Here is a 21592-nt window from a genome sequence, read left to right on the forward strand (position 1 = left end):
CTTAAAAAACATTACATGCAGAATGAATAAATGACTGAATGTGCATTTTAACTACCTCTTCCTTTAGATGAGTAGGTTTTTACACCATCTTACCTCAGGTCTCTCTAATAGCTGATATGCTACCTGAATGTGATAGATGAATGCAAAAATGTTTCTGAGTGAGGATGCAGAAAGAGAACTCAGGATGGCCAGTGTGTGTCCAAATGTCCAAAAAAATTCAGATTCACAAAACTATGCTGCAAATCAATTTTGTTTTCCTGTACGAGTGATAAGTTACTTTGACTTATCAAAATGTAATTTTGTCTTATAAAATTTTATTTAATAAAAACTGGGAATAAATCATTTGATGATTTGTTCATGGACTAGGACAAATGGAAAATAGCAGCAGCCTGCCTACCTCCTGAGAAGCAAGAGAAAAACAGGTGTTCAAAGAAACCCTCACTAACCCCTCCCTCATGCAACAGGAACTTCAGATCTGCACCCAGCAACATATAAATTTCCTTACAGACTGGTAGGTAATTAACACTGTAAATTCTACTTTACCAGAAAAAAGCACAAGCACTAGAGCAAGCTTTAAAGTCAAAGCTAAGAAGACCTCTGCCATATTCACTAGCTTCTTCTTTGCTCAACAAACACCTGGGTCCCGATCATCTGAGATGCTATGTGAAAATATGCTGCCCACTAACGAACATAATTTGTATGCATCTCCGTGGCTATTTTAAGGAAAATAAGACCTTCCCTTTACTTCCCCTGCAAAATAAAAGATAAGAATCCTAAATCCATCTAATAAGGATGTTTCTCCTTTCTAGTCCATTTGGGCTTGCCTTGCTTGGAAATCTGTTAGTGAATCCTGACCACACTATCACTCTGTTGGAAACACACAGCACCATAGACCCATGGGGTGGTGACTCTTGGGTTAACACAAAACCTCCCTAAGGTCTCCCTTTCAAATATGGAGGAGAAGTGAGGTACCTCTGCTCTCGGGGTTAACACCAAAACGTCTAAATGGACACCAACCAGTGTCTCTTCACCCATAAATCTCAGAATCTGCTTCCCTGGTACCATTAGTTTCACTCTTGTGCTGATCGCACATATGTCCAAGGACAGTGGAGTTCATTTTATTGTACCTGTCACTTAAATCAAACGTTTTCAAATCACCCTCTATAGTATATGAATAACAGTGACAGGAAAGGAGAACTTTTCATTTGCCCAAAAGGAACATGTCCTGTTTTAGCAATTACAAGTTTCTGATGACTCCCCATACTCCTCTAAGTGAGTTTTAGCAAAATAAGAAGAGATGCATAACTGTAGAAAAGGGACTTTACAACAGCCAAGAAACTATTTTGGGACCCTAAAAATGGAAAATTTAAGAATTAAAGATTCTTTTTCCTGAAATATGCATCACTGCAACCCATGTGGCCATGTAACGGTGTCTACTGAGATTCTTCTCCCTTTTCACAGTACTCACATTCATTGCTTTACTTATTTCCCAAAGTTCCCTGAATTGCTACATCACTAGAGAACACATTTTACTTCTACAAGCCTCTGGTAAATTTTGATTCCTTAGGTACCCCTAAAAAAATACATACTTTTAACAATCTGCAAATATTGGCACTTTCACTTAACATTACTATAAACCGAGGACTAATTACAGACTAATTGGAGCTCTCTCACTTATACGTAACAGTAAGTTCTAAATAAACTGGAGTTTTCTGAGAAAAACTAAAAGCAAAACAGAGTGAAAGCACATAAAGAATATTTCTGAACACATATGCAAGTTAACTAATCACGGGGTAAAAATAAAGCAGTACTGTATAGAGAAAGTATGCTTCGCCGATCCAAAAGCTATTATAAGGGAGTACGTAAGGACATAGAGAAAAATTAATTAGCAAAATGTAAGTAGTCATAAATAGAAAAGTATGTACTAAAGACAGAGAAAAAATGTTCTTTATAAAAATGGGAAAATTAAAAAAAATGGGTATGTTTGGTTACAGGTCTAAAAGAAAAGGTTTTAATAGTTTAAAAAATGTAGGTATAATAAATACATATTTAAAGGGATAAATGTAAATCTAAGTATCTGTTCTGCAGTTTTAATTTTACACTAAAAAGGGAAATATCAAAGTGTGGAAATACTACCATGATCTGTGAAATGCCTGATGTTCAATTGAATTTTTAAAATCTCACATGCCTGGGTAAAGAGGCACACAAATGAGAACTGAGGCTCATCTTTGTCAAGTGAAAACTAATGGATTTGGGAGAAAATAACCCAGGCTACCCTTTTCAAATAGTGTTTTCAGTAACCTACAAGAAGCCTCAAGTCACTGCAATTCTTTGCCTCAGGACATCATTCAACAACAACAACATACGAAACACTAGGCATCATCAGAGAGGTAATAGAAATAAAACAGGGGAAAAAAAGGACAAGGAAAGAATTAAAACAGAAAGCCACTTTTGTGCTACATTATGATTCCTCCTCTTCTGGAATACTGCCCACAGCTCTAATTGACACTTCTCAAAATGTTAACTGAGCAGAAAGCAGTTCAAAGAAGGATAAGTAAAATAATCAAGAAGACACTGTAAGTGCTAAGGAAGAGAAGAAAAAACAAGACTACCAGAAAGGCAAAGACCCAAGACACACAATATCACGGATTACAAAAGCATACAGAGTTGAGGAAGAATGAATTCTACATGCGGTAGGGGATGAAGATAAAAAAGACAGTGTCCCTTTCCGTAGAAGAGAATTTCATGACTTTGCTAAATTCGCTAAGCAAATGCCTTAAAACTTAAAGGATGTAATTTTACAAAAGAGCAAATAAAAAGAAAAACTTTATTGAGTAGAATGTAAGACGCTTATCTCAAGAGAAGGTACAAGGTGAAATGTGGTTATATTCAAACAGTTTAGATAAATTAAGCTTATGAATATTAGATCCATGACAGATTTTTCATAATGTCATGAGGCACTGGCTACAGTTGTCCTTTCTAAAGCTGGCTTTATAAAGGGAACTGAGGCACTGTTTTTATATGTTCCTTAGATAGTTAAGAGTAAGAAATACTAAGCTAGATGAACTACTATTCTTGATTCAGCCAAGATATTCAAATGTTCATAAAAATGAAAGGCAGGGAAATAGCTGAAAAAGTTAGAAAACATCATCTCATTCCCTTACTGAAAAGGATATTACCTAACCTATGTGAATACTTAATAAATAACAAAATAGGAGGATCCCAATAGCACGACTGAAAGGAACCATCATTTATTTTCTGAAATGAAAACATTTCAGGATGTAGCAGTTCTACTACTACAAGATCTACAAGTAGATGAGTACTTCTCCTCTTTTGCAATGCCACAGGTTCTATTCTTCTATACTCTTCAATACTCCATACTTGAACTCTTCAGTCAATACTTCGGTTTCTTCTATTCATCACTTATTGAGAGAATGAAGCTTTTCGACCGAAGGACCATAAGGGAATCTAAATCCCCCACCACAAGGGATGTGGGGAGTGGTAGTACTCTGTGTCAGGTCCTCTATGTCAAAACCCTTCAGACAATAGCTAACATGAAGACTTGGAATATTCCTGAATCATCCCCTACACAATGGCGAGCAAAAACTGGAGATGGCAAAATGGCATGCATATGTGATCCCATGTATGTACAATTCTGTGTGGACAGATGCATATGTGTGTGTATACACCAACACACACACACACCCTTCAGTCTACTCCATTTGTGTATAATGCCTAAAGAGAGGTCTTGGCCAACTCTGGAGGGAAGGATTTCAGATCTTACTTTCTTCTTGATACCTTCTGGTATCACCTGGATTTTGTACAAGATACTATTAATACTTTGTGAATGTTAGAAACCAAGAAGGGAGTAAAAGTGCTATAATCCTATAGATAGAATGTTAACCTAGTGTGTTCTTATAACTATTTCCCTCTGCTCTTTCTCTTTCCACTCCTGTCCACCTCTTCCATTCAGGTAAGAATCCTCCAGCTTGAAATCACCTTCCCTGACCTCACCTGCTCAGGCTTTCCTCCCCTGCTCAGGCTTCAGCATGACTAGTGCCCAACCACACACGTTTCTGCATAATATTTTAGTGGCTCATTGTGGCCTTATAATTGTACTCTCATTCTCCACAAGTATATATTCTGCCTTCGCATTTACAGACCTGCTGCGTCTTCTGCTGCTGGTCTTTGCTACTACAGCATGGATGTGCCAGATGCACCAGCAACTTAAAATGAAGCAAGTGGACCCTAGGTGCACAAGTCAGAAATCTGACTTACTTTGTGGGGTTAGATAAAAGGGGATCCCGGGCTTCCCTGGTGGCGCAGCGGTTGAGAATCTGCCTGCTAATGCAGGGGACACGGGTTCGAGCCCTGGTCTGGGAAGATCCCACATGCCGCGGAGCAGCTGGGCCCGTGAGCCACAACTGCTGAGCCTGCGCATCTGGAGCCTGTGCTCCGCAACAAGAGAGGCCGCGATGGTGAGAGGCCCGCGCACCGCGATGAAGAGTGGCCCCCGCTCGCCGCAACTAGAGAAAGCCCTCGCACAGAAACGAAGACCCGACACAGCCAAAAATAAGTAAATAAATTTATAAAAAAAAAAAAAAAAAAAAAGGGGATCCCAGGGAGAAAACACAACAAAATAATGTCACTCCTAAAAAGGCCTTCTGGAACATTGGAAACGAGCTATAGAGTCACCTGAACGACAGCTCTGCAACTCTAATGCCCGCTGTGCCACTTTCAGCATCTCAAGCCAAAAAAGGCTGACTGACCTGGGGTTAAACATTCTGTGCCTCAGTTCGCTTATCTACAAAAGGGGGATGATGAAGAATAACCTCTCTGTTTCCTGACCAAACAAAATAGAATACATATATAAGTACTTTTTAAAGAGATATAGCCTTGAACTAAATATTTATTGGGTATTTACTATCACTAGACATTGTGGTACACACATTCCTGTGTTAAGTATCTAAGCAAAAGGCCCTGGAGATGGAGTCACAAGGAAGAATCTAATCAAGGTACCATTCTGTCTCTTTCTGAACTGCAAGGCACCTAATCTGTCTGTGCCTCAGTTTCCTCACTTTGCAAATGTGAATTAATATATACATGTCAGGGGATGTGTGAATTAAATAATATAATATACCTTAACATGCAAAATGGTATTCAAATATATGATAAAAATGAAAATATGGAATGTACAACTCTAAGAATTTTAGAGCCACCATCATAATTTCTATGGACAGATCTATACTAGTCAAACTTCACTCTAATACTATTTGACTGAGCTTTACATTTAAGTCATGTTTTAAGTTTACACCAGAGAAATTGTCAGCCAAAAAATATTTTTAAATGTATTACAATGTATATGCAGAATAATTTTGCTCACTCTGCAATAACCATTCCAGCTATCAAATAATGTCCTAGCCATTATTTTAAAATAATATTCCTTTTTAATCATATCAGTTTGGATGATATTTTATTGATATATAATATTCATATAGCACTTTACTATTTTTTTTTACCAATATTAACTAGTTAAGTTTCATATATCCTTTGGAGATAAAATAATTTTCTGACAACTACTTTTATGTTTTATAATAAAAACCTAAGTATAATTAGAAAACAGTGAATCAAACTATCTCAATTGTTACTGGATGCACTTACACATGGAAAAAGTGTTTCCCTTTTCATTCTTTCACTCTGAAAGTCAAGATAGTATGAAAATAGGGGCTGGGATGGGAGGCAAACATAAGTTATCCCACTAAGAAAGTAGCAAATGGGAGAGTCCCAGGAAAACTGGAAACTGACAAGGTTTTCTTTAAGACTTCTGTATCACCCTTGATACCTAACTCCCTCTTCTAACTATGAAAACAGCACTCTTGAGTAATCCTCACCCTTGAAGCCCAGTCCTTTAAGTGACTCCTAGATAATCTGCTAAAATAATCCAAGCTACTAGAAGTTTACACATTACGCCATCTAAAAATGCTTTTTCCAGAGATTAACCCAAAGGACGTAAAGTATTTATGGGATGTTTAAATATTTTTCAGGCAATTTTTTTGTTAGAATCGGGTTCCTAAAGTCTAAATTCATCCAAAATATTGAACAGGAAAAGTAAAATCACTGATAACAAAAGACAGCCCTTTTAGATGCTTTCTGGACAACATGATTTTGTGTCCATAAATAAAATGATCAAAGATGAACATACGCTTTCCAAAAGTGAAGCCAAATATTTAATATACCTGGATGCTTATACAAACTAGAATAACAGCCACCAAACCATTGTATACAGAATCAGATAGTATCACTCACCACCATATACAATCAGTTCTAAGCACGCTTTTCATATGCTAAACCATCCCATTTGCCATTAAGAGAGCCATAATCCAAAACATAATTGGGCTCCCCTATTCAAACATTTTCAGTGGCTCCCATGCCTAGAGACATACTTTTTAAATGTTTCTTTTAAAGGGTTCCTACAGGCAAAGAAAAAAGAAACCTTAAGAGGTCTGGGGGCATAGGGTGATACATCTTGCTAAAACAAGAGGAACATCCTTGAAATCTTAGGTTGTAAATCAGTCATTCACGCAGACTTTGGATCTGTTCCTCAGCAACCTCTACATGTTGAAGTGCTCCTGGGGTCATACTAGAATCTCTGCTCATCTCAACCTGCACTCATTCTCCAGGTGATTTCATCCAACGTCTTGACTTTAAATGCTTTCGGTATAATGATGACTTCCAAAAGTATATCTTTAGCCTGACCCCTCCCCCAAAGACCAAACTCGCATTTCCAGCATCCTACTCAACATCTACCCTTGGATGTCCTCACAGGCATTTCAAATTTAACTTGACTGTGCTGGCCTGGAATTGGCCTGAGCCGTTGGGCTAAAGTACCCACACAACACTGTCCCTTGGTAAAGGCATGAGACACTCTGATCAAGAGTATTGTTTTATAACCATGACCTGAGGAGCTTCAGGGAGGTTAGCACCAGCTTGTCAGCGTTATTTATGGATAACATTGTGGTGGATGATTTGCACCTGGTCTCAGAGAGACTCCTGGAAAGCTCTGCCACTGAGGCTGGTTATGTAGCAAGAAAATGCCTATGTGACCAGCGGGGGATCAGAAACTCCAGCCAAGACGCCATTCTGGTCTCCCTGGCCCACAATGTTCTGTGCACACACTGGTGGTTCTTGATCCAAGAGAGGAGTATGGCCTGGCATGGCCTTACAGAGGGAGGACAAGTCCAGCTGGCTCCTGGCCCTGCCAGACCCCATGCTGCGATATGACCCTTGCCTGTGGTGCAGATCCTTATTTGGGTGCTGTTGTTGTACTGCACCATGTTCCTACATTATGCTATAGATCTGTAAGCACTGTTATGTGGGGTCCTGTGAATCTTCTTCAATGATCGAAGCCCGTCTAATGGACACGATTAGTGCCCCAAACTAAGCTCCTGACATCACCCCCAATCCAGGTCCCCCTGCACTCTTCATCTCAGAAAAATGGGAACTGTATTCTTTTAGTTTCTTAGGACAAAAATGTTGGGGTTATCTTTGACTCCTCACCTTTGCCCCGCCCATCCTGTCCGTCAGTAAGTCTCATTGGCTCTCCTTCCAAGATACATCCAGAATCTGACCATATCTCACAACTTTCTCTACAACAACCTTACTTCAAGCTCCCCTTATCCATCACCAGGATTATTACAACAGCCTCATAACTGCTCCCTCTGTTTCTGCCCGTGGCCTCCTGCAGTCTATTCTGAACTCAGCAGCCAGAGTGATCCTGGTGAAACATAAGCCAGAATAGAACACTCATCTGTACTAAAAAGCCAAACTCCTGATTCTCACTTACAAGGCCCTACAGGACTTGGCCCTCATTACCTGCCTGACATCATCTTCTACCACGCCCTCCCAGCATCCTTGCTGTTCCTCTGCAGGCCAGGAATGCTCTCATCTTTGGGATATGCTGGGCCCTCTGCTGAGTGTTATTCCCCAGACAGCCCCTTGGCTAATTCCCTCACGCCCTTCACTTAAAAGTCACCTTATCAGTGACCTTATCTAAAATTAATCACCAAGACCATCCAACATTTCCAACCCCTCTTCACTACTTTATTTTTTTCTCCTGAGACTTATCACTAACATACCATCTTCCCCCAGTAAAATGCAAGCTCGCCAAGGGCAAGAATTTTCATGTGTTTTATTCTCTACTGTATTTCAGTGCTTGTGACAATGCACATGGAATTCAACAAGAATTCAATAAATATCTATGAATGAATACATGCTTATAGAATTAGTATAAAACAATGTTTTTCTTTTTTTTTTTTTTAAGTCTAGTTCATTGGCATTCTAGGAAGGCATGTAGCTCCAAGTATCCCATGGTATACAACCAATGCCCTCAATGGTGCATCTACTCCAGCTGGAGGGGAATAGGCCTAGGGTAAAGCCCACCTCCTTCCTGTGGAATAAGAGGCCTTTCTCTACTCTGTTAGACTTGCTCATGCCGCTGCCCCTCACACCCAGACAATTCAGTTACGCCCAGACAATTCAGTTGCGCCATGCCCTCTGCCTAGAACATCTACTGATTCCAATTTTTCCTCCAGAGAGCACTGATTCCACACTTAAAATCCAGTTTCCCTTTCACCTCTTCTTCTGTGTCTTCCCAACTCTCACTGGGTGGTTAGTTTCTTCCTCAGTAGCCCAGCTCCAATCTGCAAGTAGTTCTATTATAACTAAGTTTATAGCAGTCTCCTGCATTGACTCTGAAGGAGAGAGTACCTTAAGAGAAGCCATGCTTTTCCCCATCATTTTACTTGGCTCAATACCCAGCACAAAGGTCAACACACTGGAAGTGCTCAATAAATGCCACTGAATGAAGCAGTAAGAACAAAACTGAGAAGAGGGAACAGTGCAGAGAATATAATCCCCTCAACTGGAAGACTCCAAAGATCTAGACCTGAGGTCACCACATGACCTTGTGAAATGTGTCAGTTTCTTCACCCAAAAAGTGGATAGAATACCTTCCCTACCTACCTCACAGGGGCGTAGAGCTCAAACGATAAAACAAAAGTCAAATCTCCCATAAGATGTTTTTATTATCAATGTATAGATCATAGATTTTTGCCCCGTTTTTTAATCTCAGAATTGACTCAGCAAACATGGAAATAACTAGATTAAAACCAAGTATTTCTAATATAACCATGCCTCTACTGGTTTATGACATTCAAACAGGAGAAAACCAGGAAGTGTTGTCCAAAAAAATACTAAAATCCAGGTTATATACTCTCCATATATATGGAGAGAGAGATATGTTACATAATGTAAATCACGATGTACAGAGGACTATAATTTGATATTCATTACACTCTAATATACAGAATAATAGGGAACTTGACAACAAAGTTTAATGTTTATTAAATTTTTTTAGAGGCAGTAAATATAGGAGCTAAAATCATAAGCTCTGGAGTCTGTCCATTTAGCTTTGAATAACAGTGCACTCTACCTTTTGAAAAATTAGCTCTTGGAAAATTAGCTCCCTCTCAGTTTCCACCTGAGTTAAATATAGATAATAAGGCACATACCCCATAGGGTTGTTTAAGAGAATTAAAGGAGCTAATACATGGAAAAGGGATTAAAATAGTGCCTTGAACATAGTAAGTGCTCATTTAAAATTTGGCTATTGTTAATGGTATTCATGACTCTTGAAACTTAAAAAGGTTTCCATATATTTTTCTGTACTGGCATCACACTAACAAATGTAATGGAAGTTGAAAAGTCAAAGTTTTCAAAATATTTCATCCCAGAAAAGATCTCTTTGTCTTGATATCTCTGCCACCACCTCAATCTTGCCTTAGAGGGTCTTCGTCAAAAACAGCACTTAGGGACTTCCCTGGCAGTCCAGTGGTTAAGACTCCACGCTCCCAAAGCAGGGGGCCCGGATTCAATCCCTGGTCAGGGAACTAGATCCCATGTGCCGCAACTAAGAGCCCACATGCCGCAACAAAGATCCCGCGTGCCGCAACTAAGACCGGTGCAACCAAATAAATAAATAAATATTTTAAAAAACCAAACAGCACTTAGATCGAACACACACGATGGGACTCGATAGCAGAAAAGGAAGTTGCTCTCATGTGCCTTAATGCTCCATTTCCCAATCTCCCCCCACACCCCGCCCACCCTGCCCCCAAACCTAGGCTACCCTGTGATACAACCACAGCATGGAATGAGGTTACCATCACCCACCCAGAGGTGTAATTAATAACTGGAGGCCAGATTAGGTTAACTGTACCTGACGTTGACCTTACTGCCTGACTACCCACTTCCTCCTCTTCGCCCACTATTCACAAAAGGAATCCAGAATTCCTTCTCCACCAACACGAGGACTGAACTTGTAACTTCTCCAACTGTTTTCCCCTCAGCACTGAAAGCCCTGGAAGAGTGGAGACTCCTAGGAATAAAGCCAGACCAAGATTCTGAAGACCTGAACTCTCATCCTAAAGATACTATCTGGAGTAAATCATTCGGTTTCTTAGCCTCCTAATCCTTAATGCTGCGATATTTCTGCCTAATATACCCGCTCATGAGGTTTTAAGGGAGGATTAAAAGGGAACATAAACACGGGAAAAACACTTGGAAATTTATGAGAACCATACAAATGAAATGTAATTCTAATATATGAATCCTGGCTCATTTGCTTTCCTCCCTATTTAGACACTGATCTTGATCCTTGGAGCCATGCCTCTATAAAGATTTCTTTTACAAGAAGAAATTATGTTCAAACAGAAAAAAATAATTTATTAAAACCATAGGGTTATAAAGGTGAGTGATATGACAATAAATAACAGGCAAACCTCTGCATTTAAAAACACTCAATAAGCACCAAAATCCTTAAGATTTTTTTAAGAAGCAAAGATACTCAATCAGCAATGAATATTAATAAAGCTAAAATGGATTGCCTGTGTAGAGCAAAAAGAAAAATAATTAGGTCATATATTGAGCTCTGTTTGTGTTCATTCCAAAAACAATGTAGCATTTTTTTTCCTGCCCAAGACAAACAACCTCACTTGAGAAGGTAAGTATGCAATTACCTGAATCAGATGCTTCCACCCAATTAAGAGATAAGCAGAGAAGGAAAAATAACAAAAACAGCAAATAAACCTAACACTTCTTGAGCACCTAAATGCCTTCCACGGATTATCTCTTTACTCCTTACAGCAACCTTACTTGATAGGTATTCTTCCCTCACTCTAGATAGATCTAAAGCTTAGAGAGGAAAATTACTTGTTCAAGATGACAACTCTAGGAAAGTACTCAAATGGAATTTAAAATGTCCTATCCGATCCCACAGTTTAGGCTTTTACCACGATTCCATGCTCCCTCCACCAAAATAACATAGAGCTCTTCTTCTAAAACCCAAGGGAAGTGGGGATTCTTTAAAGATTTTTAGTACCTCTAAGGATGATGGGCACAAATCAAGAGTGAAGTGGAAGTGGTCTTATGCAGGAACAGACAATGGGGTGGCTGGACTGATAATATTATTTGGCAGGTTCACTGTCAATACTGAAAATGGCATCATCATCTACAAATAGTAGGGAATTCAGTATCTAATTATCTGAAGAACCTTTCCAAAATTTAATCAAATAGGTGAGATGCAGAAGTGTCTGAATGTGGTAGGAGCTAAATGAGGATCAGAGAGTACTAGCTTTGATAGCTTTCAATAAAACTTGAATGAGAACTTGTATTCTCTAAATAGAGAGGGCTATGGAGGACAGAGGTAGCATTTGGGGATCCATGGCAAGAGGGAATAAAAGAGGAAAGGTCGTAGAACAAGAAACTGGATAAAAATCAATAATAATTTCTTCCCTCAATCGACTATTCCAACTCACTCAAATGATGTAAAACCACACATAAGATGAGGAAGAAACTGCTCAGTTGATGACCCACAGATGGTTTTCAATCCCATTTGACATAAACCTGGTAAGAAAAATAGGCTCTATAGGAAAATGAATATATGTACAATTAAAATGTTTTCATCAGTCAGATCTCTCCTTGAAAGAAAATTCTAGGGCTTTCTTCTTGACCAAGATTCTTGGTTGGACCAATGATTTGTTTTAAACAAAAGAAATCTACAACAAAAATATAGCCATCTCGAAAGAGCCTAACTGAAATTTTTAAATCATTTTGGGATTAAATTTTTTTATAAAACGTTTTTCCATAAGGATACTGTTCTGCTATTCTAGAGTAAATTAAAACTAAATTAGTTTTTATTCAAAAACTCCATTTTTCTGTGTTGCTAGTAAATTGCTTTTAGTTGGGGTTTAGAGAAGCAATGATTAATCACTTCTCCCCAGACACCTAAAAAAGGCAGTTATCAGAGTTATACTTTGGCTAGATTAAAGAAGTGAGCTATGGCTTGTTAGCCATGAGATGTATCCACCGCAAACTCATCTTTTCTATCTTACGATAGCCACTGCCATGATTACTGCACTTTTTCTGCCTTATATTTTCCCCTCATTTGCCACAGCAAAGTTTCTCAGTCGGCAGTGGTCCTCTAACCCTGAGGGCCCCCAGCAAGGTAACCCTGTGTTCACAGAACTGTCCACTGGCAGTTCTAAGACAAGACAAAGGAAAAGAAAGCAGGGTGACCACAGGACAGAAACAGAGAAACACAAGAGCAGAAGAGGATGAGAAGGAGCAGGGAGTGGGAGAAATGAAGGAAAAGGAGAAGAAAAGATGGCAGAAGTAATAAAAGAGGGAGGGAGTGCAATAAAGAGAAAAAGAAACTGTGGCCAAGAGGTCTACACTAAGGAGAAAAGTGGGAGACGACCCCACAGGCACATCGGAGGGCCTAGTACTGAGTTATTGCCTCTTAATTCTTACTTGTCTTTGCCCACAGAGGAAACGGAATAACAACTCCTGGGTGCCAGTTACCTGGATGAGTTCGTCCAGCTCAGTCGAATTGACACAGGAGTGCTGGGAAATGAACGTCTGCTTCTGGATCACAATGGTGGTCCTCTGGGAAATCTCGTGAGGCTGCTCCAACGCTTTGAACACCGTGGCTCCGATGATCAGATAGAGGACGACCACCAGGAAAATCGTGGAGACCGTCTTCCATTTCATAACATTAATGGTCGTGTCAGTCTCCACCCGGGAAGCAAGCACGGTGGGTTTCGTGGAGAACGAGAGCCTCGGTTTAGAGTTCTGAGCGGCAGATTTAGGATCCAGCAAGTCAGGGGCCGCCACTGCCAACAAAAGAGAATGGAGGTTAGGTTGAAGGAGGTTAGAGGGGGATGGCTCGGCTTCTTTCAGGGGTCAGCAAAGGTGGACTGAACTCCGCTTGCTCTCCTGGTGGAAGCTCCGGAGCCTAAACCAGAAGTATATAAGGGTTCAAGGAAAAGGGGCTGGGTCTTAGCTCTCTGCTGCTATTGGGGTTTCCGATGGGAGGAAAAAAACAGGAAGCGGACTAAGAACCTTAAAAAAAAAAAAAAAGAATGCCTGAGGACTTCCTAATTAATTTCAAAATTTATATCTGTCCAACGTGCTAGTCAACACATTTACAGAACTCCTAAGAGTTGATGGTACTAAGCTAGATATTTGAGTGCTCATAAAGAAGGCTAATGGATTATTCCTGTTCTCAAGAACTTAACACTCTATACCACAAGCAATCAGTGTAAAGAACGTTATCTATTTTTATTTAAAAATTCATTATAATAAAGGAATTGTAAGTGAATTTGCGATCCAAACATTGTTGCTCGAAGTAGAACGTTAGTAATTATCTGGTAAAACATGATGGCAAATAAACCACTCAATAGCTCAATCATTTCTTTTTGCTGTCCTCCAAAGTGGGCTCATGATTAATCATTCTCTGTATTTTGTTATTCAATCTCGGACATCTTTTAAAAAAACAAAAGTATTGCTACCCATTCTGGCACACAATCCTAGGTGCAGCCAAGAAATGACAAGTTCCTTCAACAGTGAACATTATCAAGAAAAAAAATTAAAAACACTGTCTCACACCTTAGACCCTACATGCTCTGTACAGAGCTAATTGCTCCATTAGAGTGGATTTATGTGTTCTCTTACAAATTCCCATATATTCTGAGGTGACTCTAAATCCATTTATTATTCATCTCAGCTGTTCAAAAATATCATTAATGGATTTCCTTTTAGAAAATTCAAGAGATACTAGACTTCCACTTGCTAAGGGGAAAATACGCCATCTACTACAGAATATTTGATTGGAAAGGCAACACTGAACCAAAAGGGGTAATAGAATGGCTGAAAGATGGGAGATTTAAAAAAAAAAATCAACTCAACCATAATAATCAACTTAACATCCGTAACTGTTAGAGATATAAGTAAAATTAGTTTAGTGTATATAATACAGGTTTAATAAAATGATAACCTAATCTAAAAGACACTTTTAAGTAAGTATACAAGAAATATCTGTGAAATTGCACCCAAATACCCTACAGGAACCTGAAATTACTCGAAAATAAGAAGTGTCAATTTTCAAATGGCTACATACCCTGCCCTCTTGACTACCACAGCTGGAGTTCATAAATCATCTGTTGCCCATCAGAAAGTAGCTTTGCAAGCAAAGCTATGTGAAGCACCAGACCTAAGTAAGCAGTGTTGTCTAATGATGACAGATAACAGAGGGCTCCTCAATCAGCAAAACTCTGAATGGTTCTGACTTTGAGGAGAAGTTGGAGCTCTGAGGACTTAACTGTACCCCTGGCTCCAAGCGGAGATTCCACATACGTACAACTCATTTCAGCAGTTTCCAATGGTTCAACCTGCTATAACAGGTATGTACACATTTTCCTCCTGATACAGTCAGCTGCTCCAAATAAAGCCACAAACCAGCAGACGCCTTTAACATGTGATATTCATAAAGGCAACTTCACCCAAAATTAGCACTGGATACGTGTTTAATGCTTTAATTTTCTGAAACATTTTAACAGAAATGTTGATAACAGCTAAAATCACTGTCATCTGCTGTCTAGCCACTCCACCCCACCTGCAAGCTGCTTAGTGAGTCTCAGTGAAAAATAAAGGTCATAATCTAAAATTAAGCCATCTTTGGAATAAAAATAACAGAAAACCAAATAGAAGCTCCATATTATCTCTCTGAAGGAAGCTTTCCAAGTCTTTCCTCCCCAGTTCTCTGGGCTCTCATATTTCTGATTTTTCACATCACTGGTTTCTGGTCTGCAGAACTGGAAAACACCAAGACTGTTTACCTTGATGCTCCCAAATCCTACTCCTAGATTGCAGTGCTAAACTAAGGTATTAACATGCTTTGGGGGAAAGGGGATAGATTTTTTTTAAAAAAGATTGTGTCTGTGTGTTATAAAGCTAATACATTTCCTGATGGATTTTAATTTTTAAGCTATTGCCTTATTTTTTAATTAGCAGAAATATATATAATGCACATTTGGCAGGCAGAATGGGCAGAAACTAGTGAAATACCAAAATAAAAAACAACAGCCTTTCCCCTCGGTCTAATATGGGGAACCCTCTGGGTTTCCATCTCCACGTCGTTTGATGTATGATCATGAAGAGAAGCTCATTAGAACAAGGAATCAAAGATTCACCCCTTCCACACACTCTCCCGGCACCATCGCTACCTCCCTTCTCTGCCCCCAGCACCTCACAGCGTCCTCTTAATCCTGGTCTCCCATCCTCACCCAGGTATGTCTTCTTCGCTCCCGGCCACAACTGACGACTCAATACCAGGAGAACTGAGCTTTTTTCAGCACCACTGCCTATACCACCACGCAACGGGCAACAAGTGTGACCAGGGTCACCATGCGTCCTGCCCGTCGGCTACTCCCAAGAGCTGACCCTCCTCCTCCTTCGGAAACTCCCCCAAGTGTCCCAAACCCATACCCAAGGCAGATGCAAAATCCCCAGGCACCAGCGGGAGAGTGGGGAGAAGCAGCCAGGAGAGGATCCGGGGATAGATTTGCCTCCAACCCCAGATTATGACCCAACACCTTGGACGGGAAACGAAGGTGGAAAACGTCCGCTTGCTGCCGGCGGGGCTTTTGCAGCCCTCCCCGGACTGGCTGGGGCTGAAAGCCCGCGGCGGGAGGTGGGGAAGGGGGTACCTGGGGGTCTCACCTTCTCCTGCTCTATGGCCGGGTCTCTCCCGCGAGGCGCTGGGAAGCATGAGGCATGCAGCATTCACAATGTTTTTGGTTTTTTTTGTTTTTGTTTTTGTTTTTTGGTTTTTTTGTTTTTGAAAAAGACGGACTTGAAGCTTTTACAAACACGCCATTGTACTCACTTCTTATTCAGAGACGGGCTGCGCGCTCCGAGCTGCACGGGCAGGCATTTTCCCCGGCTTTGTTTTACAAGGTGGGGAGAGCGGGGCTGGACGCGGGAGGGAGGGTGGGGGGAGCGTGAGAAGAAACGGAATCGCGGGAAGGAGGGGACACCGGCGGGCCGGGCAGAGGGCGAGGCCGAGGCCGAGGCCAAGTTGGGCTGGGGCGCCGCCGCCCCCGCGCGCGCCTGCGGCCGGGCCCGGGTCACCAGGAGAGCGCCGGCGACCCGGGTCCCGCGCCGGCCAGCAGCCGCCGCCGCCGCCGCAGCGCTCTCCTCCCCGGGCTCCGCGCTGGCCGGGCCCCTGCGCTGCGCGGCGCGGGGGTGGTGGGTGCAGCCCGAGCCGCAGTGCGCCCCGGCGTCTTTGTGCGCGAGCCTCGCTCAGCCCCTCTTCGCATGTCTTTGTGCGTCTCCCAGGCAGAGCCCTCCGTGCCCCGGGAGTGGCGGTGGGGTGGAGGTGGCACGGTCTCAGCGCGCCCGGCGCCCTCCAGCCCGCAGCTCGGCCGCCCCCCGCCGCTCTCCCTTCCAGGCTCGCTCCTCTCGCCCCTCGCTAGTTCCTTTCCCTCCTTTCGGAACTCCCTCCCCTTCGCACCCCTCCCACCCCCCACCCCGTCTCACCGCCTGGGCCCGCCTCGCCGCACCCCCTGCGAGCCCAACCCTCGCCTGCGTCTCCCCCGTCTCTTCCAAAGTACCCCTCAAGCCGCCTCCCCGCCTGGGGGCATAGCCCTTGGATTCACCTGCAGTCTCTCCTCCTTTCAGCCGCTTCCCTAACCCTGCCCCCTCCCTAGATCCTCACTCACGTTATCGGGCACAACGGGCTCCAGCCCATCTCCTTCCAAGTCGGGTCGCGGGGGTGTGGGACCAAGCTTTGGGGAGCGGGGACCCCAGCACGTGAGCATCCTGCCCTCCCTCCGCCCCCCCCCCGCCCCAGGGTTGTACAGAGACGTACACCTGAAACCCTTGAAGTGGGGGCGGTAATAAGGAGGCTGATTTCTTCCAGTCTGCGCTTGGGTAAGGGTTATCAAGTCACCACCAACCACCACCCCATCTCCAAGGGTGCTCGACCTAGGCAGCTAGCTCTGATGGGCAGAGTGCTGCACGAATGGAGAAAGCACCGGGCGCCAGGGTGAAGACATTTAGGGAGGCAAAGGGAACGGAATAAAAAATCTATTCGGTCCCAGGGCAAGACCCCTTTTGCTGGGAACAGAGGTTGCGAATGTGGTCGGTAAAGCAGCGGGGTGGGAGACCTCAGACCTCAGTCTGAACTCGGCGCTCCCCGCACACCTCCGCATCAGGATCCCAGCTTGGCAGGTACCAGACCCCGCCCAGACTAGCAGACGGCCGCGCGGGGACAGCTGAACTCCTGGCGACCCCGGTGCGGGAACCGAACCCGCAGAGGAAAGGGAGAAAGCGCACAGACGACGGGCTGCAGCTGTAATGAGCGAGTCTTCTCACCGCACACATGATGTAGTGGAACTTCAGCTGGTTTGTAAACTCTTTTCTTCCTTCCCACTTTCGCAGCGGGAATCCCCTGCTGACCTCCACCCTCCCACCTCCACCGCTGTGTGAGTTTATCTTCCAGAACCGCTGCTCGGTCAGATTGGAGTATTTCCCCACTTACCAGGAGAATTTCGTAGCGAAAGCTACAGACGTGAAGGAGGTAAGGTAGGACAGAAAGACTGTCGATTGTAAAAAGAACGTTGTAAACCTTTCGCGAGGCTGTGGCCGTCTACGATCTGAAATGCCAAATTACTTTTTAAATTCCAGAATAGATTCAGCCGGCTGTCTCCTTCTTTCTCCTATTAAAAATGTCCTCCTTATTAGGAATTCCTTCCTGCTGGAATTGAAACATGTTTTTCTCGACTTCTGCTCTCAATAATAGTATAATCGGATGTCCTTTCTAAAATGTGAATCTGATCCTCTCACTTGCTGACTTAAAACCCTTTTAGACTCTCTGGGTCACAGGTAATGTGCTTCCTGATCTGGCTTCTCTTTTTCATTCCTGGCCTCCCTGGCTACTGTCATCTTCCCTCGCACACCTTCCGCAGTCCTCTCCCCAACTTTACATGACTAAGACACTGCACCCGTAGGGTTCTCCAGAGAAACAGAACAGATAAGATGTATTCGTGGGTATATAAATTTTATTTTAAGGAATAGGCTCACACAACCACAGGGGCTGTCAAGTCCATCTGAAATCCCTAGGGTAGTTCTGGAAAATCAGGCAAGAGCTAATGCTTCAGTCTTGAATTTCTTTTCTGGGAAACCTCAGTTTTTGTTCATAAGACCTTCAACTGATTATATGTGCCCTACCCACATCATCAAGGGTGATCTTTCCTTAAAGTCCGATTGTAGATGTTAACCACATCTACCAAATACCTCCACAGCAACACCTAGGTAAGTGTCTGATTAGATAATTGGGTGCTATAGCCTAGCCAAGTTGACACATCAAACTAACCATCACAGGTATTATCTTCCAGATGACCCAGCAGTTAAAGTTTCTCCTGAATCCTAGTCAGGTGTCTCACTATTTGCTTCCCAGGACAATTTATGCTTCTATTTTTGCACTTGTCACATTGTGTTGTGCTTCTTTAAACTAGACTGTAAGCTCAGTTAGGGCATAAACCATGTCTTTCTGTTCCCCATAGTATCCATAGTAACCAGTGACTGGCGCTAAATAGATGTTTGATAAAACATCTGAATGAAAGTGCGATTGCAGACATCATTTATCTGGCCTCCTTCTAGATATTTGGAACTAGGTATCTTACATTTATAGGAAATGAGATAAATCCACCACTTACAGAATCATTTTCTACCCTATCACAGGCTTTTTGTTCTCCGAGTAAAATGATCCCAAACACTTTGAGTATTCTTTTTTTTTTTACTTTTCCCCTTTTGCTCGGTGATTCTTTTTTGTTCCATCTGGGTCTTTTGCAAATTTAGCCACACCTTGCAAGCACTGGTCCTCTGTCCAACTGGCTAATACTTACTGAAGTGTGGGATTAACTCATAGTTTAAATATGCCTGTGTAGTGCATCCCTTCCTCATGGGATGTAAGACTCACCACCAATCCCAAATGCTGATTTGCCATTTTCCCTCCTTTTCTCTATCAAGTCACGTGTGGCAGTGGTCCTCCATGTTCCCCTTGCATTATTCTCACATTAGGCACACGTATATGTAGAGTGCTGAGGGTAGGGGGCCACGGATTTACTTTACAGAGACATTAAAATAAGATTTGAAAAAGAAACAAACAAAATTCCAAACTGTAGCATTAGCAGGAATCATTCCAACAAGCTAGCCTCAACCTCACAAATTATTCAAAAGAACCAAGAAACTAGTCCCCACACTGACTCTAGCCCTGCTTTCTACTGCAGCCCCTCACAGCCCCCTCAATTAAAGACCCCTATCCCTTTAAGACCCACCTTGCGCTTACTGTGTTTGAAGTAAGAGGGAGAAAAGGGGATAGACTAGTTTGTGTATCGTTGCAACTGGAGAAACAAGGAAATGGGATGGTTTATCCTGTTTAATTTTATGTCTGCATTTCTCATACATATAAATCCCACCAAACTGTCATAGAAAAACTAGATGAACTCTATTTCTTTCATGCTGCCAGACCCAGGCTACTCAACACCTATTAACTTTATTTTAATGGACAGGAAAACCTGAAATATGTAATAAAAAGATTTAGCGCCCCCAAATTCTATACCCACCTCCTTCCAGTGCTTTCAGAGTTGCTGTTATGCTCCAACTAGCAGCAAGAAATCTACAGGACTTCACTTTCATGTTCAGTTTCTTTTTGACCTTGGCCTACTCATAGTTAAAACAAAAAGTAAAGAAAAAAAGAGCATGCCACTGTCTTTTCCATAATTCCATTCACACCTAGAATTTTGGAGTTAAGGTCACTTCCGTGGGTATCCTAACTCTGCCATTTGTGGACAATGTGAGTTTGAGGGAGTCCCTTTGTCTCTCTGACCATCAGTTTCCTCATCTACAAAATAGGGATACTACACTGAACCCACAAGAGATTGCTGTATGAATTAAACACATATATGTGTTTAACATTGTAGGTCCTCAAAAGAATTTCATTCTCTCCTGTGCTTGACCTAACCCAACGAACCAGGGGGCTTCGGCCTAGCAAGACCACCAACAAATTCCAACTCTATAATAAATCTTGGCATGTATTTAATCTTCTGGATAACACAATTGCACAGGTCTAAGATGAGGAAGAATGAATCACTTTTGTCAAATATCTATTGAGTGCCTACCCAGTACCAAACAGGAGCTCTGTGGATATAGCAAGGTTGCTGCCTTCATTAAGCTTATGGTCTAGAGAGGGAAGGTGCTAAACAAACCTAAAATTAAAATTCTGATCAATGCAATAAGTAGAAGGTACAGAGTACAAGAGTATATAATGTTGGAGGGTCCGGAAGGCCTGTCAAAAGAAGTGACATTACAGTTGAGCCCTGAAGATGAGCATGGGTGGAGAGGAAGAGGCATAATGTAAGGAAAGAGCTTCCTCAGGAGAAGGAAGAATGTGTGGCAGGAAGAAGCTTGGAGAATTTGGGGAGCTCAGAGAGTGAGGATTGGTGATAGACAGTGATCAAGCTAGAAAGGCAGGCAGAGACCAGGTCATAAGGCCTTGGATTTTAGTTAATGGGACTTGGATGAATTTTCAGCAGAGCACTAACTTCATCAGATGACATTTAAAAGAAATCACTCTGGTTGCTACATGGAGAACAGACACAAGGTGAACACAAATGAAAGCATGTAGACAGCGAGTTTAGATGCTATTGCTTTAGTCCAGGTGAGAGATTCACGGTGACTTGTATGGGAGTGGAAGAGAGGATATGAGAGGTGGCAGCAGTAGATCAACAGGCCTCTGTGATCCACCGGGTGTGGGGAGTGAATGCTGAGGGAGAGGGTGGGCATTTTCCAAGAGATTCTAGTTCACGCAAACTTAGAGAAGACAACAGTATAGGCAGTACTTCAGTGAAATGCCTGCCTGATGTGGTCCCTCCAGGGACACTTACCTTCCCCTCTTATGGCTGTTATGTTTCTTGTGGGACTCATCCCTGATTGTCGGTGTCATGTGTGTCCTGGGTCTCAGCCAAGACCTGAAAGTCTTGGAGACTATTATGACAATAAGAGAAGAGAAGCTACCTGAGAATGGAGCCAGGACAGAGCAAATAGAACCAAAATGACCAGTTCTTTGTGACTACATTTTATATATCACCTGTATCAAACTACACCATAAGCCATACAAATTTTCTTTTTGTAT

General features: G+C 42.3%; 1 protein-coding gene across 1 annotated transcript in view; it reads right to left on the reverse strand.

Annotated features, from left to right (window-relative positions):
• The window catches only part of KCNK2 (potassium two pore domain channel subfamily K member 2), a 159094-nt gene extending 142752 nt beyond the window's left edge, over positions 1-16342 (reverse strand). Inside the window, exons 1-2 of the mRNA XM_007175574.2 lie at positions 16283-16342; positions 12919-13229 (exon numbers count right to left, since the gene is read on the reverse strand). Coding sequence (XP_007175636.1) covers positions 12919-13229; position 16283 — 312 coding nt within the window. The 5' untranslated portion in view covers positions 16284-16342. The remainder of the gene's footprint in view (positions 1-12918; positions 13230-16282) is intronic.
• Between the last annotated feature and the right edge of the window lie 5250 nt (positions 16343-21592).

Source organism: Balaenoptera acutorostrata, chromosome 1 (assembly GCF_949987535.1).
Source record: "Balaenoptera acutorostrata chromosome 1, mBalAcu1.1, whole genome shotgun sequence".
In the NCBI taxonomy this organism is placed as follows: domain Eukaryota; kingdom Metazoa; phylum Chordata; class Mammalia; order Artiodactyla; family Balaenopteridae; genus Balaenoptera; species Balaenoptera acutorostrata.